General features: G+C 37.9%; 1 protein-coding gene and 1 pseudogene across 4 annotated transcripts in view; one reads left to right on the top strand and one right to left on the bottom strand.

Annotated features, from left to right (window-relative positions):
* Nucleotides 1–23,903, bottom strand: part of ZFX (zinc finger protein X-linked) — a 35,952-nt gene that overhangs the window by 2,124 nt on the left and 9,925 nt on the right. For 2 of the 4 annotated variants that reach the window (XM_054720787.1, XM_054720791.1), the window contains 6 exons: nt 17,132–17,220; nt 13,442–14,008; nt 2,342–2,482; nt 1,765–1,908; nt 947–1,099; nt 274–414 (listed from right to left, as the gene is read on the bottom strand). In XM_054720787.1, the coding sequence (XP_054576762.1) occupies nt 274–414; nt 947–1,099; nt 1,765–1,908; nt 2,342–2,482; nt 13,442–14,008; nt 17,132–17,192 (1,207 nt within the window). In that variant the 5' untranslated portion in view covers nt 17,193–17,220. Of the gene's footprint in view, nt 1–273; nt 415–946; nt 1,100–1,764; nt 1,909–2,341; nt 2,483–13,441; nt 14,009–15,695; nt 15,756–17,131; nt 17,221–23,085; nt 23,117–23,903 lie in introns of those variants that run through there. The other 2 variants (XM_028155800.2, XM_028155801.2) reach the window with 2 other exon arrangements.
* Nucleotides 21,069–23,447, top strand: LOC129148821 (cleavage and polyadenylation specificity factor subunit 5-like; annotated as a pseudogene).

The following is a 23,903-nucleotide window of genomic DNA, read 5'->3' as shown; positions in this document are numbered from 1 at the left end:
ACATATTTGAGGGATTTCTTTTCATTTCCACAAAAAAATCACTGAGTTTTTAATTATTTTCATCCGTGTTCGATCCATTCCGTTTCTTTTTATCCAAGAAAATCATTCATGAATATCACTGAATTCTTAAAATTATATTTTCAACTTTGATATGCAAAAGTTACATGTGGTCTATAGCAGCTAAAATGCCATCACAACACCTCTGTGGATACATACTAGTTTCATCTGAGAGCTCGCAAAGCACGCTGCGCTGTGGAACTCGTGTGCCCTCACCTGTTTGGTACTGCCTGGAATCAGGTCTTCTCCTTTTCTTTGGTTTTTGTTTAGCCAGTCTGCCGAGCCCAGCAGACTCATCTATGTGCAAGAGGGCACTTGCAGTGCCATTCCGGTTTTCAATTCCATCAGAATTATTACCTAACGATGCGCATTAAAAAACAAAATTATACTGTATTATAAATTATAAAGAATTAGGGATTCTTTATTAACTACAACAACGAAAAGTAAGCCATGATACTCATGAATGACAGAAATTCCCCATTCTAGATAATGGGTTTCATGACCATATTTATTACAACAAGACCGGAAGAAATGGCCTAGCTTCCAAATCTAAAAAACACGTCAGCATTTTGCCCCATGGACTCCCTTGTCTCCCCAAATTGAAAAGGCATTGGGACAGATATAATCACGATGCAAGTTTCAGCTTGAAAGCCTGTGTGCTTCTTGCAATACTTCATTCTACATGCTATATACATGAAGAAAAACCTTGTTAAAAATAAAGACAAAAAGGAGACTTTATAATCTTCCTCTACTCCTGTTCAAATCAAGTAACCATTATAGGGTACTGGCATTACAGAGTTCTGAAACCTAAGACCACGGAAACCGTTTTTTCAAGCACGAATTCACATTCCAGAACCAACTCAATTGGAAGAGCTGCTATGCAACTTACCGTAAGCTGCTGCCCACGCTATTGGCATGAAGGTTTTGATTTCATTGTCATCGATTTGCTGTTCGTGTGCGGCGGCTGCTGCGGCTGCTGCAGCGGCATCCTCTTCTCCTACGATCACTTCCATATACACTTCATCAGCAATTTCAGCAACATCTAAGTAGAAAATTATATAAACTTTTGTGACCAGGTTTACAGAGATTATAGGAAAGACACTGTCATTTGAATTCAACTAATAGACAAGTAGAAAGAAGGTTCAAATGTTATTTACCTAGAACATAGTTTTCACATATAAGCACTCAAATACTTGAATGAATCATTCATTTCTTGGTTTTCACCATAATTCATTTTTTCATTATTGATACTATTCGTTTTTAAAGTTCTTAGAATACATAATGAGTTATTGGTGTTTCCCTTGGAATATGGCAGCATAGCAATCTCTACAATAATGCTACTTGTTTCCTTTAAATATTGGCCATATTTAAGATTTTTTATTTTTTCACTTTTTGTTAATCCTCACCTGAGGATATTTTTTCCATTGATTTTTGAAGAGAGTGGAAGGGAGAGGGAGAGACAGAGAGAGAAACATTGATGTGAGAGAGACACATCGATTGGTTGCCTCCCACGCGCACCCCGACTAGGGCCGGGAATCAAGCCTGCAACAGAGGTACATGCCCTTGACTGGAATCAAACCTGGGACCCTTCAGTCCACAGGCTGACACTCTATCCACTGAGCCAAACAGGCTAGGGCCATAAAGTGTTTTTTTAAAAAGAGCTATGAGAACATTAAATTTTTGCCCACAAAAAGACCACCTACTTACTTAGATCTTCATCTTCTTGCTGAGAGTCATTGACAGTCATATAAACCATCTTTTCCCTTGGCACACGAATACTGCTATTCTGATCAAGTAGTTCAACTCCATGGTCATTTTCAGGCTCACTCTCCACAATGTCTACGGTGCCACCTATTAGGGAAGATGACAGCTCCAAGAATTTATGAGAGAACTTCATTTCCACCTATTTCACATATCACATTTTACATACTTTTCTACTGCTACATTGGAAACCTTCCTTAAATATAATTTTATTTGTTCAGAAAGGGAGGGAGAGTGGGAGAGAGATAGAAACATCAATGATGAGAAAGAATATTGATCAGCTGCCTCCTGCACACCCACTACTGGGGATCAACCAGGCAGGTGCCCTGAACGGGAATCGAACGCCTACCTCCTTGTTCATAGGTGGATGCTTAACCACTGAGCCATGCTGGCCGGGCTGGAAACTTTGCTTAAAAGTTATCTTCAGAAAAGTTTTCAAATGTTCTCAATCTAACCCACCCAAAAGTCATCAGGTTGAAGGGTTCAGATCAGGATGAGTGATATGCTGAAGGTGTCCTCTTACCTAAGTCATCCTCTCCAGGGTCAGCTTTAAAAATGTACACCTTGATGACTTCAGGGCAAGAACCATCCACTTTACAAGGATCAATTTCCGACTCTGCCATTCCAGAGGAACCACCATGTTCTATTTTGCCAGCATCATCCACTAAAAAGGCAGGAAACACATTACAAATAACATTAGTAGGTATTTAAATGTTACCATTTTCAAAAGTCTTTTTTACAAATATAATCGTTGATTCACATAAAAATGAACGATTTTACCTAGACAAGCAGACACGTGGAGCATGATGGGAAATGTGGCCAATGGCTACTCTCAAGCCTGGTCACAAAGGGTCTTGTGTTACCTGGCAGAGAAGATCAGACTTGATCCTTGGCTGGAGGTTTCTCAATCTTATCAGGTGTCAAAATCTCTTTGGGAACTTAAAAACACAGGCCAGCGCCCAGCAGTTCTACAGAATCAGAATCTGCAGGGGTGGGAACTGATATATAGACAGATTAAGAGGTACCCTGCCCTAGGGATTCTGATCAGAGTTTTGAGAACCTCTGCTATAGGTAATGGGACACTTCTATGCTAAGCAGTGATGAAGTGAGATCACCATTTTTGCTATACCATGCGGGCCTTGAGAAAGGTGGACCCAAAGGGGTTAGGACATGAAACAGGATACCACTTGTGAATCTACTTCAATAATGCAGGCGACAGATACCAAGGCCTCGAATCAGGCAGAGGCAGTACAGATGGGGAAGAGGGCTGGACTTGAGGCTTATCTTAGAACTAAAATGGCAGTACTTGATGCCCAACTAAAAATTGAACATGACAAAGGATAACTATGGGATTTCTGACTTGGGTGATAAGCAACTGGGCAAGAAATGTTAAGAGAAATAAAGAAAAGGATCTCTCTTCCTGCATGTTAATTTAATTAAGGTCCAAAGGGTAACATCTCTGAAAGCTCTCAGAGCTGGTGTCTGTCCCTATCCCTCTGTACTCATAGCACCCTTTGATTGTTTCTCTGAGTGTACAATTCACTGTATTGTTACTATCTGGGGTTTTCCACCTAGCTTTCCCATTGACAGAGTAGAACCAGTATTTTCATTATTCAGTCTTTTAAGATAGAGTCTGGTGATAGTAGATGCTCAGAATATTGATGAATCAATGATTTAATGGGTGGCTGAGATGTGAAGTCAGTTGCGGGAGTCCATCAGCTCCATGCTAACCAAGCCTTGAGATCATACAATGAGAACATGCAGTGTGAGGCAAGAGCGGGCTGAGAAAATCCTAGGAATGTCATAGTCTAAGGGAGGGACAAGAAGAGTTCACAAAGGAACTCAAGAAAGGAAAACTGAAGAGGTTGATGGAGAGTCATAAAGGAAGCTAGGGAGCTAAAAGTTCCAAGAATTCTACTAAGACCCAAGGCAATAATGCAACATGCATTATTCAAGGAGGAATGTCTGCATTGACCGGAGTCACCTGGAAGTCATTGATGTTCCTGGTGAAAAGTGGTGTAATGAAGGGTATATGGGGTCAGATGTGGGTTGAGGATTCAATGGAAGCTATGAATTTCTTTATGAAGTCTAATTTTAAAGTGAACAGAGAGGCAGTGACCGGAATGGGTTGCAGGGCCAAGGACTTGTCTGTTTAACTGAGAAAAATATTTATGCATGCTCAATCTGTAGGAGAAAATATAATAGAAAGTGAGGGGCTAAAACCAGACATGGTGTGAAATTTATAGATCAAGATCTCAGAAGAAAAGGGAAACGGAAACGAAACTAGGTGCAAAGATAAAGGAGCCCTGGCCGGTGTGGCTCAGTTGGCTGAATGTCATCCTGTGCAACAAAAGGTCTCGTTTGATTCCCAGTCAGGACACACGCCTGGGTTGCAGGCTCGATCCCCGGTAGGGGGCGTGCAGGAGGGGGCCAATCGATGTTTCTCTCCCTCTCCCTCCCTCTCTCTCTAAAAAAAAATAAAATAAAATAATAAATAAATAAGAGCATATTTTTTAAAAAGATAAAGGAATTTCCCTTAAATAGGAGAAAAAATATGCTGTACTTCTGAGATGAGAAAGTAAACATGGATGAGAACATAGCTTCGTTGTGTTTAGGGAAAGGGGGAAGGTTGTAATGCAGAAAATTGGAGGAGTTCATGACTGGTGGCTTCAACCGTAGGTATGAAATAGGAAGGAAGGACTTGGTTACCAGTGAGAAAATGGCAGACTGAGTTAAGAACTTAAAAAGCTAGAGAAAATGAGTTGATCCAGGACAAGCTTGATGATATGAAGGGTCAGAGACCAGTTGGTTAAACTCTGCAGTTTAAAAAAAGAGAGGTTCTCTGAACTCTGAATGTAACTATCTATATTCAAGTATCTGGACTATGTTTTATAAAAATGGTTTGTAGGGGGAAAGAATCAGCATTATGTCCTAATTTCTGGCCTGGTATGTACCTGCCCTTTTTCAAAACTAAATATTTTTATGATATACCCAAGCTGATTGGGCCAATGTTGTTTTCTTAAAGGTAGCTTTGGAATTTTAAGCTGAGATAACATTAGAAAAATGAAGATCTCACCGAACTAGCAGGAAAGTCCTGAATAAATTTATGTCTTCAAAGACCTCATCTCTGACAGGTGACATTGTTGATGAAGCTTGGCCTCTTTTGGCAAGGTTTGTCCAAACCGATTCTAACAAGTACTGGAAAATCAAATGCCCTTGTGTTTACAAAGAACAAGGTCAGGCTAGCTGTTTTTGCGTACACTAGTTTGTCGGTACTCATAAGATAAACCTTTGATGATTGGAAAATCAAATCATTTTTGAGCTTACAAAATGTCATGTATTTACCGATAACTTGAACTAAAAGGTTTTTCTGTTTGTTTTCATAAATGTGTGGGAAACACATTTCAAATATACAGGCTTACTGGAGCCAAGCAGAACTATTCTATCATTTGACCAAAAGCAGAATTCAACTTTAGATTTTCACCTTGAGAATTTGCCCCACTAACTCAACCTATGAAGTTATTCTAAATATGAAATATTACAGAAGTGATTTGTTTTAAAAAGTACTTTGCTGGTCCTCTTACTCAAAATTTCACTCTGATTTTAATGCTACCATTAAAAATGAATTTCTATTCAAAACAGACAAAGGTGGCTTAGATAAAATTGAGTCATCGTACCTATGATTTCTGCATAAGTGCCTTCTTCTAATGCAGTAAAATGAAGAACTAGAGCTTTAGAATAGACCTCTCCAAAATAGCAGAGCATAATTCCTGAAAATTAAGACTACTTCTAATAACTACCATTTGCATGGCATTTCACAATTTCCTTAGCATTTCTATGTACTTTTACTAACTTGATTCTCATCTTTTCCAGATAAAGAAATAAAGGCTCTGAGATGGTATGTGACTTGCCCAAATAGGTGAACTAGTAAGTGAGAAGTGGGAGACCAAATGAGGAGGTACCTGTCTTTAGAATCCAGATCTTTATTTTCATCTTTTAATTTTTTTAAGAAATTTATGTTCACTGTATATAATTTAGTATTTTAAAAAATCAACAACAGTCCCACCAACCAGAGAGTCTATCATTATCTTAGTAAATTTCCTTCCCAGTTTTTTTCTTTTAAGTAAAATTGGCATCACATTTTCCTCCAGCCTTATGGAATAATAATCTTTGTATTTCATCCAGCAGTTTTACACTGTAAAACTGAAGAAAAAATTGACTTAGCAACTATCTCATTAGTAATAGCAAAACTATGGCAAAATATAGGCATACTTTATGCTGCTTCAAGGGAGCTTCAGTAAAATCCCTGAAGACCAAAAATTAAGGGTTGCTTATTTGCAATACTAAGAGATGCTATGGAGTCTAAAAATATAGTTAAGACTTCAGAAAACTCAGTAGTTCCTGGAAAAGAAAAAGTACTTGGGGTTGGGGGATAGAGGATACTCCACTTCAAGAAAACTGCTTGTTAAAGGAACACTGATCTAATTTAAAAATCAGCAAAACAAAGCTGATTTGGAGAGCATTTGATGGAGAATCTATATAATAAGAAATGACGATGGTTGTGATAATGATAACACCAAATATTTACCTACCACATACCACATGCCAAGCATGATACTAAGCCCTTAAAATATACCATTTACTCCTCACAACAACCTTATAAAACAGGTGATAGTTTTGTTATTCTCACCTCTCAAAGCTTCAAAACAGATTTCATTATCATTTTTGCCAAGATAGAAAAATATATGGTATCGGATTGCTATAGAATTGCATTTTGTGTACATTAATATTGTAAAAAGAGACATCACACCAAAATCCCTTAGACACTGCCCTCCGTCAGCTTTCTTAAAACAAAGATCCAGTCACCTTACTCTCTAGCAGGGAATGGTGCCCCATTTCCTACCAAAATACAAATTGCAGTCTAGCAACCGAACTCTGACCAAACTGCCTTCTGCCTTCACAGTTTTGTCTCCCCAGCACCCCCAGACTACCCCACGTACCCTGAACTTATTAGTATGTTATTTCCATTCCTTTATGCTTCTGCAACTTTGCTTTAAAATCTATACATATTTATTGTAGAAATTGTACAGCTTATTAAGAAAAGTATAAAAAGAAATTAAAATGTGCTCAAAAGCCCACCACATGGAACTATCAATAGAATTTACAGATTATTCAGACATTTCTGTGCATATTTAGGCATTGAAAGAACGGGAGGCAGACTGGACAGAGATTTTTTAGTGAAAATTGGATACTGTAACATGCTATTTTTAAACAAAAAATATATTAGAATTTACTCAAACTTTAATTCCATTCCCTGGCTTACCAATCCCTTGCCCCACACCTCTCCTTTTTTATGGTGAGGAGAGGGAAGGACTACACATCTTTGCCTTATTTAAGCACTTTATTCTTGGTATAAATCTAATTGAAATCAGACTGAACAGTAAACTGAAAACTCTTAATTCATTAATTTTAGTATTGATTTCTAAATAAATCTGAGTGCCTACAGTAAAGACACAATAACTTTAGAGTAACAGAAAATTTTTTAATTTTATCAGAACAAGCTTAAAGCTTGTTTAACACATCTTCTCTAAAATATTCTTAGTTTCACTAAATTAGACTTTTCTCACATTTCAGAAATATCCCCATGCAAATATATTTTTTAAATTCTAAAATTTTATTCTGTGGTTTACCAAATGAAATTGATCAAGTACATACATAAAAATAATGGTAAGATTTTTACAACAATCAGCCTGTAGGACAAAGAAATAAGCAAGTACTTTACCATGTCTCCTGTGCTAATATCCCTAGAATAATTCAATTCTAAGCCATTAGACTGTATTGATCCTCAGAGTTCATACACTGAACATAGGGGTTTGGATTTACTTATTTCATTCATTCATTCCCTGAACCACTTTTTATTGGATGTCGACTATGACCAAAGTTGTGCTTAATTAGGAGCTAATATCAGACCAAATGGTCAAAACACCTAAACTAGAAGGCCAGGGCCAATAGGCTCCACATCTGCAAGGGTGCCATTCACACTGTAGCTGGACAGCCGACAGCTGCATGCAGCAATCCTGTAGACCAGTGGTCGGCAAACTCATTAGTCAACAGAGCCAAATATCAACAGTACAACGATTGAAATTTCTTTTGAGAGCCAAATTTTTTAAACTTAAACTTCTTCTAACGCCACTTCTTCAAAATAGACTCGCCCAGGCCGTGGTATTTTGTGGAAGAGCCACACTCAAAGGGCCAAAGAGCCGCATGTGGCTCGCGAGCCGCAGTTTGCCGACCACGGCTGTAGACAGATCTCTAGCGTGTCTAAATGTATTCCTCTAGTAAGTGGTTTGCCATCTGCCCAGATGCACAAGCCAGAAACCAGGAAGGGAGCTTCAAACCCTCCACCTCCCTCCTCCACCCTAACTTTAATCCAAATTATGTCAAGTACTTTCTGCCAAACCCTACTGATAGAACCTCATTTCAAACTATCATCATCTGTTTCTTACCTGGACTACTACAACCATCTCTCATTGCGTACGTTTTGTTTCTAATTTTACACTTCCCTTGTCTGCTCTCAATATTGCCACTAAGATTACTTTTGTAAACTATAACCCTAAGCATATTATTATTAATCGGCTTACAACGCTAATAGCTCCCCACATCAGAAAGGTAAGGCAGGCTTATTGTATTCCAAGGCCTTTATGATTTGTGCCCAATTTTGCCACTCTTACTTCTCATCATTTCCTCCATTCTCTTCATTAAAGACATTTGCACTCCAAAGAAAAAGTCTCTGAACACTCAAAGAGCTTCCACATTTCCATGCCTTTAAGTATGTTCTCTGCCATTCCTCCCTCCTCAGGTACCCACTGAACATTTTATTCATCCTTCAAATTGAATTCATCCCAAATTATGTTTAAAAAATACAATAACCCCTGTCTTATATAAATACTTATGAAAGAAATATGTGGGGCTTGCTTCAAAATAGAGGGAGGAAAATGAATAGGAGGAGATATGAAATAAATTTAGTTATATCTTCAACCAAGCTCCCACAGAACTTTTGGTTTATGCTTTCACAGCATTTAGCTCATTCAAGTGTACCAAAATTCTCAACATTTTCTCCCTTAGTGCTTCCAAAATACTTTGTATATCCAGTTATGTATCTTTTCACACTCAACTATATAACTACATGTTTCTGTCTGTCTTCTCTCCAAGACTGTGAACTCTTAAAAAGCCAGAAACTTTCACTGTTTATCTCTAATAGCTAACAAGATTCCTAGCTTATCATGGCTGATTAACAAATGTTACTGAATGAAGACATAAGAAAAGTAAACATAGGCAAGAGTAAAAATAATCATTTAGATATGATTCCTTTTTCTTATACATAAATTTGAAAAATAAAATAAATTTTTTAGGTAGAACAACAAGGGAATAGGGTGGGGAGGTTGTCCGGGTGGCTTCTGCTATTAAGGAGTAAGAAAATGTTTAAGCGTCCTCCCCAAATTATTTCCTAACATTGCTAAAATTGGGTATTCATGTAAATTTTAATAATCACTGAAATTCAATTTGCCTCCTCCATTCACCAATAATCACTATTTATCCCAAACTCTACTGCGTTATAGTATTAACTTTACACACACATACATATAAACACATACACAGACCAAAAAAAGACAATATGAGAATGGAGTAGATACTTTGTTTTTTCCTTTATTTTGTTTTATTTATTTTAGTTTTTTTCCTTGCTTTTGTTATCTTCTTCTTTTTTTTTTTAGTAAACACTAGAATAAAACTTTTCCCATTGATTTTTTTTAGAGAAAGTGGGTGGGAGGGGAGGGATATAGAGAGAGAAACATCGATGTGAGAGACACAACACAAACTGGTTGCCTCCCCCACGCGCAGGGATCGAGCCCGCAACTGAAGTACCTGCCCTTGACGAGAATCGAACCCATGACCCTTCAGTCTGCAGGCAGTCGCTCTTACCACTGAACCAAACCAGCCAGGGCTGGAATAAAACATCTGCTTTCAAATCTTCACCCTAATGCTAACTGGCTGTGTAACCTTGGACAAGTTACATAAACTGAGCCTCAGTTACCCAAGCTGTAAAATGGTGATTAACACCAACATTATAGGGTTGTTGTAAGGAAAAAATAAAATAAAATAAAAAAAAAAAAAAAATATAATAAATATATAAATAAAATATATATATATCGTTTTGGAACACAGATACTATTTATTAAAGGTTTACTATTACCTATTTTTATTATTACCAACTTGTTACAAATCTCCAACTGAATAATCTTTCTTGGGATAAAAAACCTCGTTTCAAAAAATTTAAAAATTGGCCATACTGACAACAATCCTAAACATTTCTCCCCTGAAAAGAGAGCTTTATTAACAACAAACCAAATAAACTTAATTACCTCTTCTGATAAAAATGTCAATTGACTCAAGGGTCATTAGAAGATGGATCTGATGAGTCTGAAAGCATTCAGCACACATTACCACCTGAGCTCTTCCTTTGATATGTTAATTCAAATGGACTTAAATCATATATATGCCACCAGACCAAAAGTTTTAATAAGCATTAAGAACTAAACAATCTAATGATTTATTAACATTCAGCTTTTATAAAAGCAGTTGCATATTGTAGAAAACAGTGTTTTGAACACAATTTTATCCTAATAAAAGTCATTGGCCTTAGAATATAAAAACTAAATGGAGAGATCACAGATACTATACTGTCATCAAAACTTTTATTCAAGTTATGGTCTGTACAAAGAAAAATTTCCAATTAATCAACATGTTAAAAATGGTGACATACTTTCATTTAACCAAACTAGTTTAAAGGGTTCTAAGCTTAAATTATTCGCTATAGCCCTGGCTGGCATGACAGTGGTTAGAGCGTCGGCCACACACCGAAGGATCATGGGTTCGATTCCGGTCAAGAACATGTACCTGGGTTGCAGGTTTGATCCCCACCCCACTTGGGGCGCATTCAGGAGGCAACCAATCGATGTCTCTCTCTCTCACATCAATGTTTCTCTCTCTCTCTCTCTCTCTCTCTCTCTCTCTCTCCACCCTCCCTCCCCCTCCATTCCTCTCTCTCTCTAAAAAAAATCAATGGGAAAAAATAACCTCAGGTGAAGATTAACAACAAAAAAATATTTATTTATAATTTTTAATGTCTTTTTAAAATAACAAAGCAATATTTTATTAAAATGTGTATTAGAAATGAAGCATCATATTGGTTTATATTAGAATAGAGGCTCTCTGGCCAAGGTTTTTGGCAGAAGGGAACCCCATGCTCCAGAGGCATATTAGTTGTTTCCTTTGATGTTACTATAAAAGGTAGGCACAGATATCCAAGTACCCTAGTCTTCCATAAGAATGCATTATGTTGCCACTGCCTATTAATTCTGCTAATCCTTTTAAAACTGAACTATGCAGTTTTGCCTGGACTTTAAGTTTTAGACTTTAATATTTAGGGTAATAAATTTTGCAAATTCACTACCCACTCCTGACAGCATAAAACTAGTATAAGGGTGGGCAGATCCATGGAATAGAATTAAGAGTCCAGAAATTATCCCCTCACATTTACTATCAATTATTTTCAATAAGACCCTTGCTGGGTAGCTCAGCTGGTTAGAGTGTCATCCTGATACACCAAGGTTACAGGTTCCATCCCTGGTCAGGGCACATATAAGAACCAACCACTGAATGCATAAGTAGAACAATAAAGTGATGTCTCCGTCTCCCTTCCTCTCTCCCTAAAAAAATCAGTACATAAAATTTTAATGCATGTGTTTCAATAAGAGTACCAAGAATATTCAATAACTAGAGGCCCGGTGCACGGGGGGGGGGGGGGGGGGTCCCCTCAGCCCAGCCTGCACCCTCTCCAATCTGAGACCCCTCAAGGGGTGTCCGACTGCTCGTTTAGGCCCAATCCCGAACTGCTGGCTCCCAACCACTCGCCTGCCTGCCTGCCTGCCTGATTGTCCCTAACCGCTTCTGCCTGCCAAACTGATCACCCCCTAACCACTCCCCTGCCAGCCTGATTGACGCCTAACTGCTCCTTTGCCAGCCAGATTGCCCCTAACTGCCTTCCCCTACTGGCCCAATCACCCCTAACTGCCCTCCCCTGCCAGCCTGGTCGCCCCTAACTGTCCTCCCCTGCAGGCCTGGTCTCACCCAACTCCCCTCCTCTGCCAGCCCAGTCACCCCTAACTGCCCTCCCCTGCAGGCCAGGGTCCCCCCAAACTGTCCTCCCTTGCAGGCCTGGTCCCTCCCAACTGCCCTCCCCTGCTGGCCTGATCTCCCCCAACTGCTCTCCTCTGCTGGCCCGGTCACCCCTAACTGCCCTCCCCTGCTGGCCTGATTGCCCACAACTGCCCTCCCCTGTAGGCCATTCTGTGGTGGCCATCTTGTGTACACATGGAGGCAGCCATCTTTGACCACCTGGGGGTGGCCATCTTGTGTGTTGGAGTGATGGTCAATTTGCATATTACACATATTACTACTAATAATAATTTTATTAGATAGAATGAGTAAAAAACACCATTTCAACAAATGGTGCTGTGACAACTGAATATTTATGTGCCAGAGAGAGTAAAGTTAGCTCCTGACCTCACACTATATATAAAAATAAACTCAAAATGGATCAAAGGTCTAAATGTAAGAGTTAGCCCAGCCAGCATGGCTCAGTGGTTGAGCATTGACCTATGAATCAGGAGGTCGAGGTTCGATCCCCTGGTCAGGGCATATGCCCAGGTTGCAGGCTCAGTCCCCAGTAGGGGGGCATGCAGGAGGTAGCCGATCCATGATTCTCTCATCATTGATGTTTTCTCTCTCTCTCTCTCTCCCTTCCTCTCTGAAATCAATAAAAATATATTTAAAAAATAGTGGGTCTTTATTTATATGACGTTTAGTTCCTAAAGGCATACTAATTTCCATACTGGGTCAGAGCTGTGGTCTAGCCAACTGAGGACTTGACCTCTGAAAGCAGTACCAAGAAATATGTGTAAGAAGACACAGTTATCCTCCCAGATGTAGTTAAACATTTAGAGGTGTGCTCCAAAACACCTTACTTTTCTTCAATAATCTGAGTCCATCATACTTGAAATCGTGTTTTAGAATCATTTGTTTCAATGCTATACCAGAGCCTTTTTCCATGCTGTTATATAATTAGTATTTTACATAAACATATAAGTATTACATAAGTACTAACATACATGCATATACAAGAATATAAGTAGTTTGATTATACATTTTTTTCCAATTTAAACTCCTTTTACGTTTCAATAGGGTTCCTAATTCTAATAAAGGCTGGTAACAGCCTAATCACATCCTTCATGATTTCACAAAGTTCAGTTCTATTCCTTTCCGTCTTTGTCTTTCTAGACTGAAGAAATTTCATCTTTCTATTGTGTCCTTATAAGAGAGAAATGATGCTTTAATCTGTACAATTTTACTTTTCTTAATTTTGAGTTATCTTACAGGCTCCAAACTGAAACAACAATGCAGGAAGGTCTATGAAATTTACTTTTAGAAATTTTCATCTCTGATGTAAGTTAGGAAAGACAGCCTTCAAAAATACCTTTGAGAATCACTGTACCCCAAGACTTACAGGAAATCATAAGGTAGTCCTCACAGTTGTTCTTGTCATCATCTTGCTGGTCCACGGGGATCCCATTGGCATCTATGACTGCTTCCGAGGCACAATCTGCTACCAATACTTCTTCTGAAACTACATCTGTTGTCAGAGGATCAGTGACAATTTCTGCCTCAACTACACTATCATGAACCACATGTTCAACGTGTCCAACGTCAGACACATGTATAGATTCACTTGTCAAGACGTGTTCTGGTATAGACATTGATGAAGTAATATCGGAAGCTAAAACATCATCTGGGACTGTGCAATGTTCTAAAGAAACTTCTTCAGTTACATCTGAGTCCAGCACTTGCTCAGGAATGATGACCGTTTCCGATACATCTGCTTCTTCCATGATATCTGGGCACTGAACATCTTCTATGACAACGTCCTCGATAACATCTTGGATTACAACTGAGTCTGGGTCATCAGGAACAAAGTTATGCACAGTTATGTCTGAATCCACAACATCTGAAACAAAAACGGTTTCTTGAACTTCCACAACAATTTGATCACCATCCATGTGTGCAGCATCAGTTCCTTAAAAAAAAAATAAATTTAAAAGCACAATTTCAGGCAGGCATGTATGACTACCTCAGCTAATGTAAATGTTATTTAATTCCTACCAGGCAAACAGACTAGCTCCTCAGTTTTTTCAAACATTCAGATAGATTTAAAAAATTAAAAGGGAATCTATTTTTGAATATCAGAAATGAAAAATTTTAATATAAGAACTTTTGTACTCATCCCAAATCAATTAATAGATAAGAAAATAGAAAAATCAAGCAATTGAGGCAGTCACAAAATAAAAATGTTCATGAAAGTAAAATTCTAGGCTCACTAAAATTAAATCTATATGCATAGGTACTTAAGGGATGATTATCAAAATTAATAAGTAAAGCAACTTCAGGTGGCAAATATACCATTTTCCTTGATTATGTGTGTTTCTCATCTTTCATCTTGCTCCATCTCTCCCTCAACTAATACTTTATCTTCTTTCCATCTCTCCCATGTATTTCTTTTATTTCCCTTCCATTTTTCTCCTTTCCCCCTTTGTTCTGATATAATATCTCATCAATATCCTACATTATTACTATGAAAACTTAGAAATTATCCTCTGAATCTAAGATATGAGAGGACTGGGGCATAAATAAAAGAGGGCTAGGGCGGGGGCTGGGTGGAGGGGGGCAAAGTGGGTAAAATGGGGGATATCTGTAATAGTGTCAACAACGGGGCGGAGGGAAAGACAGCTACAAGGCCACAGCTAGAGGAAAGGCAACTAGTTAAGGAGCCTCTGTGAATAGATAAGATGAATAAAAGTGCAACTGCACTGGAGCAGCAGAGAGTGAGGTTAGTTGGAGCGGGGCCTGCCCCAACTTCACCAGGGTACTCTGCCTCCATCCAGCCTCCTTGCATCGCCCCATACCCTAATGCCCCAGGCAGTTCCTCAGAGTATAAGAAACACTACGCTAGTCCACTCTGCAGTTAAGAATAAAGGTACAGGGATGAATCAATTAAAGCCCAGTGAGATTAAATGACTTCACCAAGATCACACTGTTTGTACAGATTATGGTGCTCAGTAAATATTACTCTGAATAAATGCCACAAATAGGACTCTAAATCAGATATCCTTGTCAAAACACATAACACAAAATAAAACAAATCTGGTGTCTTGGCTCCTGGTCCAGAGAAAAGCAAATGAGGTTTTATAAAAATCTTAGTTAAAAAAGCAATTAATTTAATTAGTGATTCTGGATGTGACTCAGATTAGGCTGAATCCAAGCAGCTGCCTAACTCAATGACTGTGTATCACTGGCCAGGCCCTCAGAGAGACGCATGATTTTGTTTAACAAACACAAATGATCAACAAAGGCCAAAGAACCTTTAAAAATGTAGGAAATCTTGAAGTCAATTAATAGCGATTTTAATTACATCTATAAATAATAAAAAAGGTTTGCTTTATTTTCTATAGAACTTCTACTAAGTGCTTTTATACTCCTTTGTTTTCAATATTCTAATATTAACATCAAGCAAGAGATCACTATCATCTCCATTTTGCAGATATAAAGATGAAAGCATTTAGTGGCAAGAGCAATAGTTAAAAAATCTAAACCAGAGAACAGGGTTTGGACACTTATTAGTTTTGTGACCTTGGGCAAGTCATTTAACCTCTGAGTTTCGGTTTCCTCATCAGTAAAATGAGGATAGTAGTATCTGCCATGCATACCTCACAGGACTGTTGTGATGATCAAATGGGAAATGTATGGGAAGTATTCTGAAAAACTGTAATGAGAGGTTTCATTATTATTAGGACAAATGAAAATGGAGGCCCTGGCAGATTAAGTGACTTGCTCAAAGATAAACAAACACCATAAGTGTTAAGAACCAGGGCTAAAATGAAGTAGCCCTTCAATCTACCACTTAGCCCATGACCCAGGATTGCTCATGACAAGATTAAGCTAGCAAATACCGTACATTTTTCCTCAAAGAGCTTCTTTCTCTTTCAAGCACATTAATTATACATGTTCTAATAAAAGAAGAATTATAACTGCATTTATTACTATCAAACTAAAATTACCAAACTTTAGTCAAAGACTATTCCAAATTGTTAAGAAAAATAAACATACCCCTCCAACACATACACACACTGGATATGGAGATTAAAGAAGTTAAAATTAAAAACTATTAATATTGAATTTCCTGATACAGTTAATTGCTACTTCTTTAATATTCTGCAATATGATCATTTTAAGCCCAATGGAAAACTCATTAATATTTTATTTATAAGGGTAGCTAGCTACTGTGATATAAAACCACCTTATGTCATAAAACCTAGTGTAATCACTTTACGATGTCATATAATTGGAACGATGGATAACCTAAAATTATGAATAATTTTTTTCTATTTTTAAAACGTCATGAATTTAATTTTCCTTGTACAGTTTGGAGAGTGGGGTAAGACTGTCTCCCTGAAGCAAAAGGCTCCTCTTCTCAACCTGTGAAAGATAGGGTTGTAAAAGTAGGATGAGGTCAGAATGTAGAGGGCCTGAGGTTTATAATTTAACTGCTGGGTAATGGAAAACAAAGAAATTACATGATCCATGTGTTATTTTATGATGAGTACTCTGGCTGGGGGACTATATAAGAGACTAAGGCCCTAGCCGGTATGTGGCTCAGTTGGTTGAGCGTCATCCTGTGCACCAAAAGGTTGCTAGTTTACTCTGGTCTGTGTTGCTTAGTAGTTAAGAGTGTCAAAGGGTCTCAGGTTCGATTCCCAGTCAAAGGCACATACCTGAGTTGCAGGTTTGCTCCCTGGTTGGGCCATGTGTGAGAGGCAACCAGTCGATGTGGCTCTCTCACATTGATGTCTCACTCTCCCTCCCTCCCTCTTTAAAAGACTTAGTGCTCTATCTGGGCAAGATGAGAGTAACTGAGGATAACACTGAGGTTTTGATACTACTGCTGTTACTGACAAAAATGTAAGAGTTGGTTGTAAGGGAGCCAAATTTTTAAGGAGGAGAATAATGTGCTCACTTTAATATTTGTAGACTTGACACAAGATACCTAAGTGTGAATATCAATGTGAGAGTCTAGCAATTTGTCCACTCGATAACCAACTCCAAATCTGGTAGTTGAAAAATAGAGCAACCCAAGTAGTTATACCTGTTGCAGCAAAAAATGAATTTGGCTCTTGTGGTTGTAATTCAAGTCCATCTTCATCCATGGCCTTTAATTTTCATCAGTCACAGCTCCTAAATTAGGGAAAAAAGTAAACCAAGTATTACTTTTATTATATCATGTATTTAAAATGCACCATGATATTTACATTTCTGAAACACTCAAAAGTATGTCACAGATGAACATCTATCAAAAACATATCTACTTAGCCCTGGACGGTTTTGCACAGTGGTCAGAGTGTTGGCCCTTGGACCAAAGCGTTGTGGGTTTGATTCCTGGTCAAAGGAACATACCTGAGTTGAAGGTTCAATCCCTAGCTCCTGGTCAGGGGCACATAGGAGGCAACCAATGATGAGTCTCTCTCACATCAATGTTTCCCTCCCCTCTCTCTCACATCTCCCCCTCCCATCCACTCTCTCCTCGGGAAGGATTTAAAAAACAAAACAAAACACACATCTATCTAAAATAAAAGGGAACTTAATTGATTTCCAATTATAATAGGCATCTATAAGACAAGCCAAGGCAGAGAAATCAAACAAGTCAACTTTGCCTAGACTTTTTGCTTGAGATACTGCTTGCATACATCAAGTGCACACATTTTGATTAATTTTGACACATGCTTTTAAACCTGTGTAATCACTATACTACCCAGATCAAGATACAGAACATTTCCAGCACCCTAGCACTTGTCTCCTCTCAGTCCATACACCCCACACTCCCACAAGGGTAACTGGTTTCATTAAGGTTCAACTTAAGCATACTCTGTACCTTACTGGGGGAAATTTCTGCACGATTTTCATATTACTTCTCTAAATTTAATGTAGTCTGCTTTCAACCAATACATAAAAGAGCAGTAAAAACTCAAAGTGCATCATTATAGTAAACACCATTTGGGATTTCTGCCTAACTTATAATGACATCTCTTAACTAACCGTCTGATCTAGAGAAGTAAATTCCCACAGTGTACTTATACTCTCCTGGCCATGTAGTTGATTGGCACTGGCTATAAAATGATAAAAATAAGTTCATCTTTGAGCACAATAAAATCAAAGTCCTGTCCCTGAGAACTAAAACCATGAGCAAGGGTCACTCAGTCTCTTTCCTAGTAGCTATTATATAGGACCTGAGAGAGGCCCTTTTCCAACTTCGGCTTAGACTAGTGAGATCAAGTTTACAAATGAAAAAGAACCCAGTGAATGCCCTCAGAAACAGAGTAGAGAGAACAGGGAAGGGAGGCTTACCAGTATTTTTTTAGCTCCTGGCTCTAGAACTTTCTGAGGTCCAGCTATAGAACCTTGTCTGCCTTGAGTTTGTTCAAGACATCCCAATGACCTCAATGCTCCCTTTTCTACTTAAGCCTAAACTTACAACAAAAAGAACTTAGTCCATAAAATAATATGCTACTTAATACTAATGACTGTTTCAAAAGAGCAGACATCAAAGATTGTGGTTTACTCATATTGTAAGTATTGCATAAACCTCCTCCCCTTCATTGGTTTCCTTATCTCTATCTACATTTTCACTTTCTAATCCAACCTAAATGGTACTATTAGACACATCTTTCTGTTACCTTTATCATTTTTTGTTGATAACATAAGCTCTGCACGCTTATTAAAATTTCAAATGACAGGAGTCATTTTTATAATGCATCAGCTAGGTGATGTCATTCCTGTTAAAAAAAAAAAATGTTTAATGGCTCCTGCCATCTTCTAAGTCTGGGGACTAAACTATCTTTCCATCATCTTCCCTTTCTTTCAAGCACCTCCCCCCACCATGACACACACACACACACACACATTTCAGCTAAACAAAAATGCCCAATGTCCCCATAAGACCCCAAACTCTATATTTGACTCAGGGTTTCTTCTACCTAGATGGAACACCTTTCCCCTATCATCTTGCTTGAGCCTTTCCCCAAATTCCCCTTCCCCACCAAAAAAGAAAAAGGTGAAAATCTCTCTCTCCTCTGAATTTCCACAGCAATTTATCCCTTTTCCTTTTTTTCTGATTGTACTTGTTTGCTATAAACCATGGTTATTTATATATGCTTTTCAAATGCTAAAACATATGTGTGTGTTTATGCCCCCTGTTTGAACTGGATATTAATAGTATTTTAAATATTTTAAGACATGAATATTTATAAATGTGTTTCTTTTAAAATGTGATCTTTAATTTCTAAATCAGTTAATTAGTGAAATTCTTTTTTGCAAAAGAAAATATTAAACAATGACATGCTATAATTTAAAAAAAATTTTTTTAAACATATGTGTGTTTGTGTACATATTCCTTAAAGAAATATCCATGAGAAACTCAATTAATAATTGGATTTTCAACATGTCAACTGAGACATATTCTATTTATTTTCAAGAAAGAGCATGTTTCATGTTATTTATTCAAACTGCTTCAAATTAAAAGGACCAATAAAAACATTTTCAACTATGAAAAATGGAAAGGGTATATGCTAAGTAAGTTGTCACTACTCTCTCCCCACCAAAATCACCTCTGGCCATAATTCTTTTTCACCTTTAAAAAATGTAATTACAAAATGATAAACGTGAATTAAGCTTCTAAGCATAATGATTGACTACTAAAATGAAATTAAGCCAATTAAGAAGGCAATAAATGCAATTCATTAATGTATTAAATGCCCCTCTCCCCAATTCCTCTTCATAAACCCAACCCCATCAGCTCTAAGAATTCTCAACCTGTACAATAGCTCCTGCACAATCCTCCTTAGCTTTTCTCTATTGGGGTTGGACAGATAATTAATCCCCTCAATTTTGAAATTCTCTCCTTCCTCAGTTTCTTTAAACTGAGTTCTAATTCTCTTCCCACCTTCCCAGCTGCTATTAACTCTGCCTCCCCTCGCCCATTATGGTAGCCTTGCCCAGGGTGGTGCACTCAGCCCTTTTGTTTTCTGCTTCCTCTTCATCCCAAGGTTTCAACTGCCATTTACACCAAGGTGATTCTCCAAACACACATACTCAGGCTAGCACCTGACGCTTCCACCAGACTGTCTGCTGAATATTTTCATCGGGATAAAGCCCTGCTTCTCCTGACATGACCACTGCGGACTTTTCCTTCTTCTCTGCTTATATTCAGTCAGGTTGTCAGACCTTATCCATTCCTTATCCACAACTTCTCAGGAATCTATCCCCCTCCCCCCTTTTTTTATTCCCACTGTCACCGTTTACTCTCAGCTTCATATTTCCTTATCCCAGGGGACAAAAATAACCTCTCAACTGGCCTTTCATTTTTCTGCCACTCCCACAACAAATGACTAGGAACCTTACTACAAATAAGGGCTGGTGCCAAGTACTGCGGCAGACTAACCCTTCAAAGCACTGCTTTGATCACGGCAGTCCCCTACTCAGAAAGCTTCAGCAGTTCCCCAATATTCAGTGTGCTCTAAAAAATTCACCCAAGCACCGCGATAGACCTATTTGCTATATTCCCATCATTGAACATCATACCCATTTCCTAACAGATATTATAGCCCAAATAGAGGCTGTCTCCTCACCTTATTTTTTAATATATTTTTTATGTTAGAGAGAGAAAGGAAGGGGGGGAGGCACCGATTAGCTGCCTCCTGCAAGCCCCCTACTGGGGATCCAGCCCAAAACCTGAGCATGTGCCCTGACCAGGAATCTAAATGGTGACCTCTGGGTGCATGGGAGGACACTCAGCCAACTGAGCCACACCGGCCAGAGCCCTTACCTTATTTTGACTTAGGTGATCAGTAAGTATTCAACAAAACAGTTTTGACCAGTTATTTTTCCTTCTGTTTTGTCACCATAAAAACTCAAATCAGAAAAAAACATGTTCTGTACTTCCAAGCAGTGATGACTATACTTAACTTTGAAACCCCAGTGGGGTTAGAAGTAATTCCTCTGACAATCAGAATGAAACCAATGTTCTTAGAATGGCATCTACTCAGAAGATTCTAAGGATTGTGATCAAAGTAAGGGTGCTCCTGACTTTGCTGCAGGATCCGAGGTCAGAGACCAGTTGAATCTGAAGACAAACAAGTAGGAAAAAATCTAACAATTTGGGTGAACACATTAAAATTTGGTCCTAAAATGACAAGCCTTCTTAAAGCCTTATTTTTCCAAAGCCCCTATTCGTGCTCAGATTAAAAGTTGCCAAAATACCCTCTGAATTTAGCTGCATTAATATTCTATGAACACTAAACCTTTCAATGCCTTTGCTTGAGATTGTAGCTGGATATTAGGAACTGCATACACTTTCTAACTAGTTTTTCTTAAGTAAAGCAGTATAGCCTCCTTAATGAAATGCTGCTATTTAATGCACTCAATAATTTACCAATCCATGTTCATTATATAACATTCTGTATATCATAATGTATAACTCAACTCTTTGGATCACACTTTGATTTTGTAGTGAAATTTTAAAAAATAGTTTAGTAACTTTTGTTGAGATTATGGACAGAAATCCTATTTATGTTTCCTCTAATGAAATATTCGCCTTTAGTTGCAGGTGTAATGGAGTGGAGTGTTTGAAGCACTTGGTGTGATCAAAGGATGAAGACAGTGTTTTGACATAATATGAAGAGATTAATTTAGACTACATTGTACCCGATATAAACTAAATAAAACTGCCAGGGGAAAACTTTTTAAAGGGTAATTTCTGGCAAATGCAATACATGATGAAGAAAGGTCGGTATCTTATTGAACTCCGTAATGAGCAATGTGTCTCCTTGTATTAAAAAAAACCTTTCTGATAATGCAGAATTATGGGTGGGTTGTTTTTTTAAATTAAAGCATTCTTGCTTTTATGTTATTTTATTCAAGCTAATAAGTGCTTTCTTTAGTTTTCTAGCACTACTTGTAAAATTCATGTAATGCACCATTTACAGTTTTTAAACTTTTAAATATCCTTAAACTATAAAACTTCTTTAAATTACTCTCTTGCCAGATCACCAACATAGTAACTTGACTAATACTGATCCCTAGTCTTTCCCTCACCTACATGAACACATGCTTTCTATTATTGTTTTTCCTAAATATATTACTTTGGGTCTGTAAGGTTCTATAAACTCAGTGCTGACACTAACAATGTTTTCTGTACATCATAAATACTGGCAAGAATGTAATTTCAAGCTTTTCAACAACTATAAAAATTTTAAATTGAAAACTGCAGAATTATGGAGTGCTTATACATTGATCTTTTGCTAATGCAGTTAAGCAGTATGTTTTGTACCTATAACTTAATAAATCCTTAAATTTTTGTTGTTGTTGTTAATCCTTACCCAAGGATATTTTTAGAGAGTGGAAGAGGGGAGGGAGAGAGACATATCAATTGGTTGCCTCCCACATGGCCCTCCACTGGGGTCAGGGATCAAACCTGCAACCCAGGTCCGTGCCCCTGACCAGGAATCGAACCCACAACGCCTCGGTGAGTGGGCCCATGCTCTACCATTGAGCCACACCGGCCAGGGCAATCCTTTAACCATTTTTTTTTTTTAAAATAACAGGCTGGACAATGCAAGGGGCTGGTTTACAGTACACCTGCTTCTTACATGACCAATAATGGGCATGCTCCATTGAATATCAGCTCCACTGAACATCAGCGGCATTAATTCCATATAAATTTGAGAACTGGTCTACCAAAAAAAAATTGTTTTTTTTTTTAAATTGAATTTATTGGGGTGACTGGTTAATAAAATCCTGTTAGGGTTTTGACCAGTTGGGCAACAAAGGAGACCAAGCCCCTCACCTTGGAGCACACCATCAACCTGTATCCTCTTATCAATTATACTTCTGCTATAAAACAGCACCTCTCCGAGAAGGACAGCTCTGTTGCAGCCAGATTTCAACACATGAGGGTGATAGCTGATAAAATTGGAATGAGGACTGTAGAAAGGGTTCCAATTGTACACGAGCACTGGCTACAACTGGGAACAAATTTCTTCAAATTACCTGATGGTGAACTTAACCCAGGAGAAGATGAAGTTGAAGGACTAAAACGCTTAATGACAGAGATACTAGGTCACCAAGATGGAGTCCTGCAAGACTGGGCCATTGATGACTGCTTTGGTAACTGGTAGAGACCAAATTTTGAACGTCCTCAGTATCCACATATTCCAGCACATATTACAAAGTCAAAGGAACGTAAGTTGTTTTTGGTTCAACTTCAAGAGAAAACCTTGTTAGCAGTCGCTAAAAACTGTAAGTGGGTAGATGGACCATTATTTGAATTGTATGGACAATGCACCAGGATACCGGCCCATCATTTCTAGCCTCCTCTGCTTTTGTGCAGATTCAGTTTTATATACAAATGAATTCCTGCACAGTGGATCAGTAAAAGAAGCCATTTCTGTGAGCACAGTATAAAATAAACATGGTAGAAAAGTTTTCTTTGTTGTATCTTTCCCAACCCCTAAATTGCCACCTGCTTTCTTTTGTTTGAATAGTAAAGTTGATATGAAGAACTAGATAGTGGTATAAACAAATATGATAATGTTTAATTTGCTTTTGTTTCTACTCATACATTTTGTACATTAAAGAAAGGCTTCTAAAAAATAAAAAACTTGATTTTTAAATTGTTGTTAATATAGAGAAATACAATTGATTTTTCATATCAATGTTCCCCAACTATAATGCAATAAAACTAGAAATAAATGTCAGAGACCAAAGAAAAAAATATCCCATAAATTTTAAAACTAAGTTCTAAATAATTCAATGGGCAATAGGAAAATCATGAAAATCACAATATATTTAGGACTAAATAATAAAAA

The sequence above is a fragment of the Eptesicus fuscus genome, chromosome 1 (assembly GCF_027574615.1).
Source record: "Eptesicus fuscus isolate TK198812 chromosome 1, DD_ASM_mEF_20220401, whole genome shotgun sequence".
Classification (NCBI taxonomy): domain Eukaryota; kingdom Metazoa; phylum Chordata; class Mammalia; order Chiroptera; family Vespertilionidae; genus Eptesicus; species Eptesicus fuscus.
This window is presented reverse-complemented; position numbering and strand designations above follow the sequence as displayed.